General features: G+C 34.3%; 3 protein-coding genes across 7 annotated transcripts in view; 2 read left to right on the top strand and 1 right to left on the bottom strand.

Annotated features, from left to right (window-relative positions):
• Positions 1–46: 46 nt before the first annotated feature.
• On the top strand, positions 47–7045 carry LOC116337016 (ethanolamine-phosphate cytidylyltransferase). 2 transcript variants are annotated; one of them, XM_031761290.1, is made up of 9 exons: positions 47–601; positions 3827–3964; positions 4615–4727; positions 5298–5364; positions 5449–5561; positions 6061–6245; positions 6315–6500; positions 6595–6766; positions 6852–7045. In XM_031761290.1, the coding sequence occupies exons 1-9, from the start codon at positions 555–557 to the stop codon at positions 6995–6997; spliced, it is 1167 nt and encodes a 388-aa protein (XP_031617150.1). In that variant the 5' UTR covers positions 47–554; the 3' UTR covers positions 6998–7045. The 2 variants fall into 2 exon arrangements, with proteins under 2 accessions (XP_031617150.1, XP_031617151.1); XM_031761291.1 differs by having other exon boundaries at positions 53–601; positions 6118–6245.
• A 1746-nt stretch (positions 7046–8791) lies between these two features.
• On the top strand, positions 8792–13136 carry LOC116337006 (chymotrypsin-like protease CTRL-1). Of its 2 annotated transcripts, none has more exons than XM_031761280.1 (10): positions 8792–9022; positions 9109–9456; positions 10501–10559; positions 10632–10681; positions 10863–11047; positions 11276–11335; positions 11425–11521; positions 11578–11651; positions 12316–12493; positions 12706–13136. In XM_031761280.1, the coding sequence occupies exons 1-10, from the start codon at positions 8944–8946 to the stop codon at positions 12713–12715; spliced, it is 1140 nt and encodes a 379-aa protein (XP_031617140.1). In that variant the 5' UTR covers positions 8792–8943; the 3' UTR covers positions 12716–13136. The 2 variants fall into 2 exon arrangements, with proteins under 2 accessions (XP_031617140.1, XP_031617139.1); XM_031761279.1 differs by having other exon boundaries at positions 12634–13136.
• LOC116337004 (insulin-like receptor) overlaps positions 13039–16951 on the bottom strand; it is a 12086-nt gene continuing 8173 nt past the window's right edge. For all 3 annotated transcript variants that reach the window (XM_031761276.1, XM_031761278.1, XM_031761277.1), the window contains exons 6-8: positions 15853–16756; positions 14715–15785; positions 13039–14197 (exon numbers count right to left, since the gene is read on the bottom strand). In XM_031761276.1, coding sequence (XP_031617136.1) covers positions 13846–14197; positions 14715–15785; positions 15853–16756 — 2327 coding nt within the window. In that variant the 3' untranslated portion in view covers positions 13039–13845. The remainder of the gene's footprint in view (positions 14198–14714; positions 15786–15852; positions 16757–16951) is intronic.

Here is a 16951-nt window from a genome sequence, read left to right as displayed (position 1 = left end):
AAAAATCAGCGCGCAAGTGGCGTGATCCTCACAGTTTTGATTATAGCATTGAAGCGTTAACACCCTTTTTCAATTGTTTCATTTGGAAAAGTCACATTAAATCGACCATCTATCATTGAGATTCATCAAACGATTGAATCAAATGTTAGAGAAGAAATTGTGTTTGTTTCATTTACGATAAATTTTTATTAGATTTTTGTTATTACATAGTTGTGTACAATATTAATTGTGATTTTATTTAGAACTTAAAAAAAAATCTTGACAAAAAAGACCGAACTCAAAAAAAAAAAAAAATCGTAGTGTGCCGATTGCGAAATTTATTATTTTTTTGCTTTCACATACACACAAATCGATAAATTCAACAAGAACGGCAATCGATTTTAAGTGCTAAACATTAACAGTGCAAAGTCCAAGTTTTTGTGTTAACCGTTAGTGAGTTTGGAGAGACAACAACCACAAATAAAAAAAAGATACAGTTTTTTTATCGACTCTTCGGAATTTTAACGCTGCAATTTTTGCATTTTGACCAATAAAAAAACCCAATCAACTGAATCATGTCGGACAACGAAAAAAAGGACGTTCGTGTTTGGTGCGACGGCTGGTATGTACTACACAAATCAATAAAATTGTTTGGTAATTTACGGATTTCTATACCGAAAAACACAGTAGATTTAATTGGACCGATTAATCTATATTTGAAGCGATATCCGGCCTTTTTTCTCAACGAAAAACACACATATTTTATTTATGTTATTGCATGACGTAGCTCGAGACGGGCACGTTATTTTCATATCGTCGAAGCGGTGTCGTTAATATTTAACATTGTTTTGTTAGCATATTTGATGCGAGAATGATGAGCCTGAGTCATCAACTGAGAATGTGTGACGACAACGAGGAGAACAAGTTTCGGCATTTTATTACATAATTGACCTTGACGTTGACACATTCCCGCAATGGATTGCCGCGTATATTCATTGTTTTCCATTTCGTTTATTTACTCGTTAAAAACCATCAACCATTGTTTTGGTTCGAAATATTGTTGCTTCCGCTCACTCTGTAAAAATCTCATAAAAAATTCAAACGTTGTTTTTTTTCCATAAATGTCTGTGTAATGAATTCAGTACGTGATGCTCTGTAGTAGAACAGAAAAAAAGACTTGCTAATTGAGCGGGAAAAGATGCAGGAAACTAGAAAAAAAGTTGAAACAAAAAACGTTGTAGAAAAGTTGTTTTAACTTACGGATTCATGACGGAAGGAACTGTATTCTAGTTAATAATGCCCTATCGGGCAGTGAAATGGGGAATGAAGTCTGATAAAGAAAATGTTCAGACAAAATAATCAGAAATTATCATAAAAAATGAGTTAGACAAACTTATTTCCATACATTCTGACACACATAACTGTAAAAACTACACACATCTGTTTTGTGCCAAGGACTATCCTTATTGTCATTACGCAGTTTATGAGACAATTGAGATCGACAGCAAAATACAAATGACATACGCCCACAATGTGTGCTTCGTGTGATTTTATATAGACGTAATAATAACACAGCATGTAGTCAAGATGCGTCATCTTTTCATACGAAAATATGCTCATTTGCAAAACTCTTTTGACACAAAATAGATTTCAATGTATATACGATAAAAAGAAAAAATAATTGAAAAGTTCATAAACGTGCTCAAAATAACAACAGACTGGTATAAAAAGCGAAAATAGAAATGAAAAATATTCCATCGCTTTTACTTTTCACCGAAAACAATTCTGAGAAATGCGTCTGTTCAATGAAACAAAACATTGAGTCATTGAATCTGAGATATGTACTATATTGATGATATATATATGTGTATTGTTTATGTTTTTTTCCCCATGTTCATCCGATAATAATGATTTCATCGAGCGATTATTACTCATCACTGTTATTAGCGTCTATTGTGGCATATCTCCGTCATTCTCAATGGATCGCCCATCGCTTCATAAGAGTCACTCGTCGGTGTGTGTGCGTTATTTTTTCTTTCGGCAATATGAGATACGGTATTTTGTTGATTATTCAATGCGCATACCAATCATTCGAGGCGGAAGAAAAAGAAACCCCAAAAAAAACTGACTTCGGTGCACACGAATGAAGAAGAAGAACTATAAAGAGGCAACGGTGATGTGGTATGTAGCGTGCAGTTTTCACTTTGTTTATACATCATGTTCGCGATACACGTTTTCACATTGGCAGCACCGCAACAGCAGTAACAGCAGCTGAGCATGGTCAAGGTTATTCACATATAGTGATTTGTCAAAAGAGTGCTGTATAATAATATACACAGTGGCCATACAAGATACACGTTGCATGCATCGAGACACAGTAGCAATCGCACGTTGTTTTAATACCGCTCACGAGCCACATCAAATTACGTATCAATCAAATCTCTCGATCTTTTTGCTGCTGCTTCTTCTTCTTCTTTGCTTCTGGTTTTATTCCCTTCTTATTATTATAATGCAGAGAATTTTACAATAACAATTCGCACAGTGAATGAATTGAGGCGCTACATTATCTTATGTGTCTTGTTGTTGTTGTTGCACACTGCGCCTGAATTTAACATAGTAACTTAGTTATGAAATCTGATTCAATTTAAAGCGCTATTTTTAGACGGCGACGTAGATTTCAAACGTAAATTGAGTAAAGAAACATATAGAACGTCATAGAAAACTTCATGTTTTTATAAAAAGCGTCGTAGAACAGTTTTTAAAATATCCCAAACAATATGCAATTGTTCGTGGTAGAATTTGATTTGTAGAAACTACGTGACCATTTCTACACATAATCGATATTCTCATGACCACACTCTGCACGATCCTTGAGACATGCTAACGCCAGAGGATAATTAACTGCGAATTCAATGTCTTTCTAGTTTTGTACAAAAGTACTAATTTTGAATTGGTTATGACCAAATAAATGTCTTTAAAAACGCCATTGTATGTTGTTAAAGCCATTGAATCAACAATGAATGGTATTGATATGGCGTTGAAAAGTTACTCATTAAGACTATTTCAAGCAATCGTTTTTTTTCATTCCTCGTAAATTTATTGTCGTCTATTTGATAGTCATTTGAAATGAATTCAAACTAAATTGCTGACTCGTATCTCCTGCGTCAAAAATAATAATATTAAACAGTGTGACAAAGATAGATCAATCCGGTTGGCGTTAATCTGTAAATAATTACTGAGAATCTCGCATTCAACAAATGATTAAAGTCCGAAATGAAATATCACTCAGCGTTCAGGCTATTCAGCATATTTTTATTGATAATAAAATCGAACGTTTTTCCATTCACACAACGTTTAAAAATTGAAACGATGTAAAAAATGCAGAATTAATTTCCTCTTGCCAGTAAATATATTAATTTACAATGCTAGTTTAACGTTGCAAAAAAAATCGAGTCTCGTTAAAATCGGAGCCGCAAGCAATTTGTGTGCAATAAGTGGCGTTTTTAATATGTTTTTTTTTTTTTACATGGGTGAGAATCTTGTTCGTAATGATGTAATAATGTGTCGCGTGCACTCACACAATCGGATCAATGCATTTTCATCGATATTGGCAGCGTGCACGTTGAACTCTGATCGAACTCAAATGCATCGTCGGCGTCACAAAAATAGCCTGCAGTGTTTATAAATTGATTGCATACCGTTTCTATTGCTATTGTGAAATTAACGTTGATTGGCTTTCTCGGAATTGTTTTCAAAATAAATCGATGTTGTATAAATACCACTTTTAATAGCTGAAATTCTTCGTGTTTTGCGCAATTTCTAAATTGAGAATATGTTTTCGTTTCAGCTATGATATGGTGCATTTTGGACACGCCAATTCCTTACGGCAAGCAAAAGCATTGGGCGATAAATTGATCGTGGGCGTTCACACAGACGAAGAAATCAAGAAGCACAAAGGTCCACCAGTTTTCACTCAAGAAGAACGGTAAGTTTAAAAATAGCAAGGTTTTCTTAAAATAACCACTTTTGCTTCATGAAAAAAACGTTTTACTATATGAGGGTTGAAAAGGTCAACACTTCCTGCCGCCTGTAATGACCGATTTGGCAACAAACACAATTTTATATGTTGTTTTGCGATTTTTTTCCATTTGGATTTTCTCTGCTATTTCATATCAAACTTTTCGTTTTTTACAGTTTTTTAGTATTTGAAAAAAAAAAATATCAAAGCAAAACAAAAACACGATAAGTCGTGCGATATACAATGGGAAATTTTACGATGACATTTTTTTTATTAACATTGCTCGACAATATTCGTTCAAATGCAATTCGCGCGTAGAAAACATTATCAGTTTTAAATCGTAATTCTACTAGGTTGAATTTATCATGAATCAACGTTGTTACCTCATTGTTAAATTATTGATTCTGAATACTTGCTTATTATACTGTATTATGTTATGTTTTCTTTTTTTATAATAAAAGAAACCAGTGTTCAGACATGAGATATGAAATAATGATTAAAAACACTATGTTCCATTTAAAATTGATAAGCACTGAATTGGTCACAGCCAACTCATTCATGAATTTTAATCAGAACCAATTCGAGAATTATACACGATATTTCTATTTTGAATGTAGATACAAAATGGTACGTGGCATTAAATGGGTGGACGAAGTCGTTGAAGGAGCACCATATGTTACAACATTGGAGACATTGGACAAATACAATTGTGATTTCTGTGTTCATGGCGGTATGTCAATTGAATTAATCTTCTTTACTATATAGCCTAATCAATGTTCATAAAGAAACTGAATTCAATAATTGTTGATAATATTCTGTATAGGATGTGAAATATTGAAATACTAAAAACTAAAGCAAATAATGATTTAGGTCTATCGCCCGCGAACTTTCGACCTTACTATTTATTTCACTATCGTTGCGCTTTCTTTTCACATTATCTATCAATAAATAATATGTAAAATCCGTTCGTGTTCCATTTGTTCGTCAATTAAACAGAAATTCCAATCATGTTGATTGATTTTTCTCGGTGTCAATGACGTTCTCTTTTTTTCGGAAACGATAGCGAAAAATCATACGATTTTTGCAACACCAGTTTCAAAAGTCACATCAATACATATTGAGAAAATGCGACTTTCATTGAAATTCAATGCAATATCACTGAATATATATAGTAAATGCTCAGTTCAAAGTTCACAGATCTCTCGTTCATTGTTTCAAATGTTTCAATGTTTTTTGTTTTATTTCGAAAATTTGTTTGCGCATATTAATTGAATGTTATCATATTTTTATTTCCACACAGATGATATAACCATGACAGCTGATGGTGTGGACACATATCAAATTGTTAAAGATGCCCAACGTTACAAGTATGACTATGATACATACACATTTTTAAATGAGTGGAATTTTTTTTGCAATCAATCAACCATTTTTTGTTTCGATTTTTACAGAGAAGTAAGCCGAACTGAAGGAATTTCGACAACAGATTTAGTTGGTCGCATGCTACTCTTGACAAAGAACCACTTTCGACAAGGCGAAAAAGAATATGCTATAGAAAAAGAAGGTTCGATTAAATACAACACACACTTAATCATATCTAAAAATAGACTCACCTCATAAATTGGTCTCTCGTGTCAGTGCCATCTGATTTTCGCAGCATGGGTCGGTCGTTGAACTTTAAAGTCATAAATATTGGCAACAACAGTTTTTTACACTTTTTTCTACACATTTTCGCTGAAAATAAATCCGCTAGGAACGGCGAATTTTTGTGCGCTTGATCTTCTTCCATTTAAAAACTAATAAAAACCAATTCAAATGGATTTTGGTCAATCAAACAAGATTTTATATGACAATTATAGATGAAAGACTGCAATTGTTGAATAAAAATCACGTTTCTACCAACCTACCATACTAATAAAGCTATATAAATGTTGCTGAAATCTCATTTCAATGGCTCGGTAACCATGCTGCAAAATCACGTCAAGATTATTTTTTTGCTAAACTTTGTTTTTGTGTTCATGATTTAATTAGTTGACAATGTAAAAAAAACTATATACTTTTAGCATTAATAATGAAATCAATTGACTCAATTTTCAACAAACGTAAACAAAACTATCCAGGTTCATCAAATCTGGGTCAGGATCATTCGGCTCGATCGCCATGGACTGGTTGTAGTCAATTCCTGCCGACAACACAAAAGATCATTCAATTCAGTGATGGCAAATCACCAAAGCCGACTGATAAAATTGTACGTATGCAAATGATTTTATCTCTAATTTTGAAATTGATCGAATTTTTTTTTATTAATTTCAATTAGGTTTACGTTGCGGGCGCTTTTGATTTATTCCACGTTGGCCACTTGGATTTCCTTGAACAGGCGAGAAAACATGGAGATTATTTGATTGTTGGTTTACACACCGATCCCGTTGTGAACAAATACAAAGGTTCCAATTATCCGATTATGAATATCCACGAGCGTGTACTCAGTGTGCTTGCATGCAAGGTAAATAAAATCAACAAATTTATTATATTGTTCACAGCTATCTCTGTGAGGCTATCACCTAATTAAACGGTTTTTTCTCTTTTCAATTTTCAAGTACGTCAATGAAGTGGTTATCGGCGCACCATATTCAGTGACCACTGACCTAATGAATCACTTCAAAGTGGGTGTCGTGTGTCACGGTCAAACGGATCTCCCACTGGAAAACAGCGTACACGATCCATATGCAGTTCCAAAGATGATGGGCAAATTCATTTCAGTCGATTCCGGTGAGAATAAATTCAATGCCTTTTCAAAGAAATTTTTTTCTTGACAAAAAATGGTGCTAAAGAAATATTTTTGTATTCATAACAGGAAACACAATGACAACTGAAAAGATAGTTGAACGAATTATAAAACACCGGGTGGAATTTGAAGAGCGAAACTCAAAGAAGGAGAAAAAGGAAATCGAAGCATTCGAAGCACTGACAAAGGCTAAACAAAACGAAAAGGCTGGATAATAAACAAGTCTTTTCATCAAAATTGTAACAAAAGAAGACATTCCAAGAGAAAAAACAACAACACACAATATATTTTAACTTTCGCAATTTTTTTGCTTAGTTCCTGTGGAAGAGGGCAACTTGACATCGTGGCCATTTTTTCAAATTCTTGCATTACTCTTGTTTCAATACAATCAATTCGAATATTTCATAATTAAATCTATTTTAAGCTCTGCATATTCGTATTAAAGTAAAAAAAACAACAACAACAAGCTATACATACTCTACTTAGGATCTTTAGCAGAAAATAGTGATGATTTGTTTTGTAGATAAACGACAAGATTTCAAGTACTATGTACTCGAGCGGTGCGTGTATGTTTCAATCCACACGAAACAAATATCTTAAAACTAAAAATCCTTACCAAAGCATTTGTTTATTATTTTTAGGTTTTTATGCTTTAATTTATCGTGGTTATACAATTGTTTTTGTGGCAAAATTAGCATATTTTGACATTTGAAGGAAATTTATTTAAGCATTATTTTAAGGTATGACATATAAAGAAAGATGATTAGTGGAAAGGGCCGACTCTGATTTATCAGAAGCGCGAAAGACAGTTTTTGTACATATTTTTTGTGTTTTATATAAGTTCTGTTTCGAACAAGATCTGCTTTTCATTAAATGTGTTGATTCACCGCAAGTTATTTTGTTTTGTCGGTATAAAAAAAGAAATCTCAAACAAAAATTCTGTCACCAGATTGTATTTTATATTGCTGTTCACCGAATCAAAATAAAATTGAAAAAAACTAAATCACGTCTTATCTTGTTTTATTTTATTAAATATTTTTTTCTTGTTTTTTTTTTTTTTTTAATTGATGCAGGTTGTTTTTCATGAGATTTGGATGTATCGTGAGGGAAATTGCGAAATTCCCGGTTGCAACTGGAATTTTTCCGGAATTTACATGCACAATTCGAAATAAACTGAATAAAAAAGTTCCCACTGACACAGATTAACTTTAACACTTCCGTTTTTCTTTTAATTTTCATGGAAAACCCCAATCCGATTTCATGTGATCACGTTCGCTTTCAAAGCAATCACGATTTCGACATTAACCGGAAATGATTCGTTGTGGACTAGTTTTCAATTGTGTGTGAAAGTATATCTAAAAACCACATTCGAAATGCACACCACAACGAAATTGGCGTAAAAACCAAAAGTTCTCAGTTCTGCTCGGTTAAATTGGAGGCAAACACGCAAAACGAAATTATACTGATGATCACACAGCATATGTTGTTCTACATTTTTATGTCTCATTTGAATTCAATAATTGTGAGTGTGTGGATTTGATGCAGATAAGATCGGTTTTGAATGGTAGCGAATCAGCAAGTGGTAATATTGACACGTATACATTGAAATCTTATCTTTCCGCTACCGTTTTTCGTTCAATAAATCCATATGCTTCGCTCGCTCTCTCTCTCTCGCTTGCTCGCTCGCTCACTCTTGTTCAACGCACTGTAATTTGATGACTGACAATTTTCAAATCGATTTCATAGTTCTGTGAATTCTCTCTGCGATCATTTTATTATCCAGTGCACACACTCGTACTCGTTCATGTACATACTCGTTGTTTGTTCATTCGTTTAGCGTGTTTGGCGCTTTCTGCTATGTCTCTTTCCATCATTTTTGGCAAAACCAAACAATAACATGCCATTATGGCGTGTGTGTATATATGCTTTTATTATTTAAACCGTAACATCTAATTCATAGACAAGTGTTTGTCGTTACCTGCCATCGATTTGGTATACACGATAGTATGTGGCTCAGATGAAATTGCTTGCATTCGACTGAGTCAGTCGAAAGTGATAGCTGTCTCCAATCAGTTCATAGTTTGCAGACGAGCAGTGCCACACGAATTTCATATTCTTCATCTTCTTTTTTTCTCTTAGAATCTAACATAAGCATTTCACAATGTATTTACGATCGGTCAACGGAATCATATTCATTTTAATTTATGGTTTTAACAGTGTTAATTGTGAAGATGACTTTGGTAAAGTGTTAATTTTCTTTTATTTGGATATAAAATATTTTGAATCGAATTTTGAATTGAATTTTGGTACATGGATTTATCAACAGGTCGTTCGTCGTTTGTGAGTTCTTCGGATGAACAACAGCAAATTATATTGGAAGGTGGAAACGAAAGATCAATTGATGTTGAAACACGATCAAGCTACGGTGGAGCTTGTTCGGGCGGAAAAATTTGTGTACCAATGTCAGAATGCACGGCAATGTATTATGAGGCGGCCAAATCGTGTTACACTGGTGATCGATCCGTGTATTGTGGGAGCAATCAATATGAACCATTCATATGTTGCCCGAAAAGTCCCGTCGAACAAAATAGTGTGTGTGGAAAAACATTGGTTGCCGGACAATTTTATCGTGGATTGGGTGCATTCCCGTTTGTCGCCCGAATCGGTTTTAAAAGTAAGTTTTATTTGATTTGACCATCGAAATCTCGTTTAAAATAAAATAAAATATTCGATCTCTTGAAGAATTTCCAAACCCAGTCCCTCGCTTTAAATTATTCTTTTTTCTTCTAATTTGAACTTTTACAAAAAAAAAAACACAATTGAAAACTGTGATGAAATTAATTTTTAAAAAGAAATTTTTTCGGAAACGTACAAAGAATTCACACTGACATCTATGGGATATAATGCCTCGAATATGATGCAGCAAAGAAAAAGACTGAAGATGAAATGAAAAGTTATTTGGGTAGTGAAAAAAAAGAAAAGCAATTTGCGTTCAGCGACTCATGTCGATAAACATCTAAAGAAGACATTTTTCATGGTTGAGCTACCTGTGTAAACCGTTTAACCGTTTCGAGATCTTCTTTTTTTTGTTTATTTTTAGTTTTCGTTTTTTTTTTTGAAGAAAAAAGTGTCTCGTTGAAGATTTTGTGATCCATTTGTTACCGAAAATGTTGTGAGTACCATCGACTTTCACGACCCAACATGACTTTCATAAACTTATTTCGTGTCAACTATCAATTTATGGCATATATCGAATCGAATTGATTGGATTTACATAATTTAAAAAAAAATTGTATTCAATTACGGCGAAAAAAATTCAACTACCGTGTATGTAAAGCATAATTTCCAATAGGAAATTATCAGTTCATATGCAAATTTATGTAATTCTAAATGGTTTTCTATTTGATGATATTTTTACTAACATATCAGTTGTGTTTTACAGTAGTGATCCAAAAATGTCATAATCTAACCGATCCATAAACCATCGCTCAATATAAGTGTATCTTTTGATTGGCAAAACTGATTGTCGAACATGAATTTACGATCGAAGATCGAATTTATGAGATTACTCACTTCCGCTATAGCTCAAACCAAAATTGTCATATTTTTGTTTTTTTTTCTTTTTCACTGGAATTATTATACTTTGATAAGATCACAAAGCCAGACTCATTATAACTGTTATCTCTTTTTAATTGGCCAAAAATTACTTAAACAACAGACCTGAAACAAAATACAGTTGCTTATCCGTGCACTGGCAGCATCATTTCGAGACGAGTGGTAAGCAAATACATATCGATGTTTTTCTTCTGATTTTCCCGCATTTTTATATCATGTTTGTCGTTAAATTAGATTCTAACAGCAGCTCACTGTGCGTTGGCCAAAGCTGAAGGATATCGCTTGTAAGTGATTGCTCTTTTCGTTTTTGCTTTATTTTTCCATAATTCCGACCAACAAATTAAATAAATAGTATTCAATAACAAAACTGTCGTGCACAGTTGCATGTCAATAATTTCAAATGTGACCTAATGATTCAAAATGATACCGAAAAAACATTGTTGTGCTTATTTTTGAATTGTTCAGAACCAGCGTCCGACTGGGAGAGTACGATACAAGCAGTGATCCTGATTGTTCGGCATCCGGTTTCTGCGCTCCAACCGTAATAAATCATTTAATATCGCATGTTATCATTCATCCAGATTATAAGCACGGACACTATCATCATGACATTGCATTAGTGATATTGAAAACACCATTAAATTATACAGGTGAGCAAAAATGTAAATAAAAAAACGAGTACAATTCATAATTTTACGTGAAAAAATATTACATTTTAACTTAAATCATCTTCGATTCATTTAAAAATATACAACAAAAGTGACAGTAAATAACTAAATATAACCTTGTTCAAATTATAAACATAATATCAAAATCAAATTAAAGTTTCATGGTTGAAAATAATCAAATGTTATATGGACTTGAAAATGAAATTTTAGTTGCATCACAACCGATTTGTCTTCATCCCGATCGAGATAATTTGATTGTGGGAAAACGTGGTAGGCAAATACATATCCAATCTATTTTTCTCTAGCCAATTGTTGGTCTTTTCTCTCATTTTATATCTTTTTTTTTTTTAAATGCAAAGCCACCATTGTTGGATGGGGAAAAATGTCACATATACAACGGCAACCGGTTATGCAATTTTTGGAAGTTCCATTAACCGCATGGGATCAATGCGCACGGTATAGCGTTTTGCCGCTTAATATTTTATATTTTATTCATTTTGTTATTCTTTTAGTATTTATGGGTCAACTGGTGCTTTGGAATCACCTAAATCGGTTGAAGGACAGTGGATGTGTGCGGGCGGTGAAGGTATACAAAAACATGTTTTTTCTGAACATTTGATACTTAACAGTAAACATCCCCAGCGTTCCACAAATTCACACGAATTATTTTCTAAATTCTTACTGGATGTGACGAACACCTTTCCCATTAAACATTCTTACCGGAATTCATATGAAACCATAGCTTCTGACGATCGCGATCCAAGGAGGGGCTTTAATTTCAAAAAAAAAAAATCAAAATTGTAAAGGGACTATTTTCAGCTTCACCATTCTATCCAAATCCCAGGTTTTTTGGCGAAAATCGAAAGAATTTTTCCCATTTTGAAAATCTTGTTGAGCAAGAAAAGGTTTTCACTTTTTTCGCAACAATCCCTAGCAAATCGAAAGAATATTTCGATTATTTTTCTTAATTTGTAAAGGGGTAACTTCCCAAATCCAATTTCACAAGGGGTCAGAATAAATCCCTAGAAGTCTACATACGGCCCCTAGAAGTCCAAAAAATCGATAGATAGAGTTGATCGAATATTACACCTAAAAATGACAAGGGGCCGTATTTGAATGAACTCCATATGAATTTCTGGAAAAAAATGATGCCAAAAGTGTTTTTTTTGGATGTGGTAATTAAAAAAGAATTGTGGACCGCTGCGGATGTAATATATCCTAAATCCAATAATAATCGAATTGAATAAAAGGTCGTGATGTGTGTGCTGGTTTCGGTGGAGCCCCGTTAGTGATCAAAGAGAGTGGTGTATATTTACAAGTTGGTATCATGTCGTTCGGATCCGACAATTGTGGCGGACGTAATATTCCGAGTGTGTATACCTCGATCGCTCACTTTATTCAGTGGATAAAGGAAAACTCACCGTCCGAGTAAGGAGATACAAAAATGTCATAAGCATTATTAGTACAAACAAATTCATGTCATAACAAACTGTTTTTCTTGTGTCTACACAAAATAAAATCCAATTCAAAATTTGGCACCATTCCATCTGCATCGTCGTCATCATCAGTCAACGAAACCAAATCAAAATCATTTCGGTTACCCCAAATTCACTTTCATTCCGTGATCCTTATCATTATAGGTATTTCTGATCTGAATGGAATTTGTACGGATACCATATATATAAATAACGTTACCAGTTTGGAATCCGCTCGTACAAACGTATTCGTTGTGCAATGTAAATATATATATATTATAAATAGTTTTTATTCACTTGCGATTGAAATGTGATCAATAATAAATTTAACAATAATACTTTCGCGTGTAGACGTACAATCAAACAAAAAAAATCTTTCCTTCTTATTAGCAAACAAAACGTGTGATTTTCTCTCTCTGTTTCTTTTTAATATAATAGAACAACTTATTCAAAAGTATAAAATTCACAATAATAAATAATAAATATAGTTAACAGTGATGTATGAATGGAAATAAAAAAAATTATTCTTAAATGACTTAAATACAAATGACATAGTACTACTAAAAGGCACAATGAATTTTAAATTGTTCTTTTGCTACCCGAAGATGATGAAATAAAGAAAAAATTGTTGAACAAGATCAAAAATTTGTTATTTCCTGATGCAATTGCACAAAGAGAAATATTGCAATGAAAACTAGATGGCTTATCGTATAAAATTCGGAACAAGTTGACACTCCGTATAGAATTGTATTTGTTCATATAATTTCATACAAAATATCGTTTTTGTGTATTCTTCTTTGTGCGGTTCTTCTTCGTTTGTCTTTTGAAGAAGATCCGCACAAAAGGGAATACACAAAAACGATATTTTACATGAAGATTATATGGACAAATACAATTCTATCTACTAAAAAACTCGCCGATTTCTGTAACTAGTGGTGTTTAAATACAGCTCGTGTAAACGTACAAAGGAACACACTGACTCCGATTCTGTGTATGCATATGTATTACAAATTCTGCACTCAGTCGTCAATCGTAGCTGCTTGTGCAAAATTTACAATACATACGCATACACAGGATCGGAGTCTGTGTGTTCTTTTGTATTAGTTCGTCTGTAATACAGCCATAGCCGTAAAGTTCGTTCGAGCTGTGTCAAAGCAACAGTAGTAACAAAAATCGGTATCTTTTTCAACAGATGTCGTATTCGTAGAATCGATAAAATTAATTTGTATGGGGAATATACGATACTGGTTCCCATCGTGCCATCTAGTTTTCTTTGTAAAATTTCTCTGTGTGTACTGTTTATAATTAGAATACTTCTCTAATATCGTTTCTACTTCTTTGTGAAAAAAAGAATGACGGAATTTCGTCTTCTTGTGGCCGATCAAACTCCTCCATTTCCATTAAAATATTTTGTCGGCTAGTGTGAATATCACAAACACGATGGCGCCTCTTATAACGCATGAAGCAGAACACCATTATTGATACGGCAAATATGCAAACCAAAAGCAGCGACACGGTTCCAACAACGGTAGCTGGGGATGGCTTATCAGAAAGAATATTGATGAATTTATACTCGCTGTAGGCGCCAGTCATTGCCAGTGAAACGGATCGCACACGAAAACTGTGTTGACCTTTTTTCAAATTTTTAAATGTGTATCTGAAACGAATTTAAATCAGTGATGGTTTTTTGCTGTCTGAATAGCGCTAGATATTCGCAGCGTCTGTCCAGCATTGCTGCCCAGATGCTGATTCGATGCGTTCACCGCGTGTGTGGTATATACAAAATAAGTGTGTTCTGCATGCGGTATGGGGTGAACACATCGAATCAGCATCTAGGCAGCAATGCGTCTGTACACGCTGTGAATATCTAGCGCTATTCAGACAGCAAAAAGCCATCACTGATTTGAATTGAGGGGTTCCGAAGAAAAATGTTACGTGGAAAAGCTCCGCGAAAAAATGTTCGGGAGCTAAATGATATCATTTAGCAAAGCTAATTGGTACCAAATAGCTCTTCTAAATGATACCAAATAGCTCAACTAAAGCTATTTGGTACCAATTAGCTCTCGAACTTTTCTACGTAATATTTTTCCTCTGAACCCCTCAATTGTCCTTCAATAATTTTTTAATCTTTGAAATTAATTCGAAATAAATCAAAAAAAGACATATATATTCACCTTTTTCCATTTGCATAGTGGCCCTTCCGTGTGATGCACACAACTGTTGCATTAAATATGGCCAATTCATGCTGTTCAATTTCGAATGCCACTGTTAATCCGTTCGGTTGTGGTGGTTCGGAAAAATCCAAATGCACCATATTCGAATCGTGTGGATCGAATGCGACCACAAGCGATGGAATTGAATCTGCATAAACGGAACTTTCTGTTCGATCATAATAAAAATAGTATGAACTACAATTTAATCGATTGCATGCAAAAAATTGGAAAATATATAGCGTGTATGGTAATAAATCATAAATGGTTGCATTCAATCGTTCCGATGGAAAACGAATTGTTCTCAAATGTCGAAGACCCAAATTTGTGCTACTGTTTCGGAATCGATCCACCCCATCGTCCGGCAGTAGACTATGAATTTGACGTGATCTGCGCACAATGGTATCTTGACAACTTTCATCACTGTTGCAACTGACAATCTCATGATTTTTTACATATTTCATGATTTGTGATTGACCCTTTTCTCTCACTTGACGCGATAGTATTTGGGCACAATGAGCTTTTCGGTGAATTTTCCATTCGTACTCGGGATCAACGCTGTCCGGATTGGCAATTTTCCAATCTTCAAATTCAGCATTACAGCTTTGATACATAGCACTTGGACTAATTTCGACGCCAATACTCACGTGCATATCGACACGAGGATTTTCACAATAATCACGTGTATCCAACAGCTCATGCTCATCCTTCTGAATGAATATATCACATTTGTAATATTCAATCCATTCGTTGTCAAACATCGGCTGCCACGTCAGTGTTATCGACGTGCTAGTCTTTTTCTGTGTCTCAACAACGGGATACGTTGGAGCTTCGGCAGTTGTTTGAAAGTAGAGTATATTACTCAAACCCTGACTGACACCAAGCTTTTCTTCTTCATGCGCTTTTTGCACCACAGATGTTTTTACGTAATATGCATATTGTGTGTATGGCGTTAATTCACTGATTATGGAACTGTGAATTTTTACTAGAGGATCATCGGTCACATTTAGCACTATGTGTGTTTCCCATCCATAGCTTGATGTGAAAGAAAAAAGATTTCATTATTCTCTCTTTCATTTTTTTTGTGTGGCAAAATACTCACCCAATACATGTATCAATGCCGATACGACTAACATTTTTCTCCCGTGAAGCAATATAGGCAATTTCATAACCAATAACTTTTTCCGTCTCCGAAACATTGATTCGATGCCATAGGATTTCAACTTGTGTACTCGATATAACTCGGCTCCATGCAACAATCTGCCTTGCCACGCACGTTTGTTCATACCCATTTGATTCGGGACTGATAAAATCGGCGCTCGTATTTGTTTTTAACACTTGTTGCAATTCATAAATTTTCTTCAAACACAGTTTACTATTAAAATGTACCAATAAATTTCCACGTGATAGTTCTAGTGTTCTTTTCACATCAAAATTCCATAATTCCTGTAGATTTTCGTTCGACATCACAATGAATGTGTATTTTCCGGCTTCCACTTGAGTGCCACGAATAACGCGTAAACTTCGAAAAAACGACAATGATGTGATGACCGGCGATCGATGCACTTTTAAAATACCTTCAATTTCTTCAATATCACCCAAATTTCGTTCCAATATCTCCATTGTATTATAAACGCCCGACTGAAGACGAATAAAAATATCACCTCTAACTATTTGACAGCCACGTAATAAATCACTTGTTGCCAACGAATCGATTTCGGTACCCGGACATTCACGTGCACATTGTTCAATACTTGATATATTCACATTCGCTTCGGATATGATCAACGGACATGAATGACGACACTCGCCCATTATCGGTTTTTTGTCCATTTTTATACAATAATCGGCTTCAACACAAAAACTACTATAGACAAATAGATTTTTCGGACATTCGGCGACGCACGTTTGCGTTTTCATAATTTGTAAATGTTTGCATACCAAACAACCGTTGGCCGATGCATTGACACAATTGCCCAGGCACTCCTCATGACACGTCACATTTGCTACGGAAAAAGAAGAATAATAACTACATTTTTATGTGAACATAATAAACCAGTAGTGTGCGGAGGGGGGGGGGTAACCCCCCCCCCTGTGATTTGGATGAGAATTTATTTTTCGTGTAATTTATTCGAAATTGCTAGGGTTTTTGATTCAAAAAGTGAAGACCTTTTTTTTTTTTTTTTTTAGCTCATCAATGT

This window comes from Contarinia nasturtii, unplaced genomic scaffold (genome assembly GCF_009176525.2).
Source record: "Contarinia nasturtii isolate CC-2019 unplaced genomic scaffold, AAFC_CNas_1.1 Cnas_scaffold_220, whole genome shotgun sequence".
In the NCBI taxonomy this organism is placed as follows: domain Eukaryota; kingdom Metazoa; phylum Arthropoda; class Insecta; order Diptera; family Cecidomyiidae; genus Contarinia; species Contarinia nasturtii.
The sequence above is the reverse complement of the archived record's forward strand: the minus strand, read 5'-3'. Positions and strand labels throughout refer to the sequence as shown.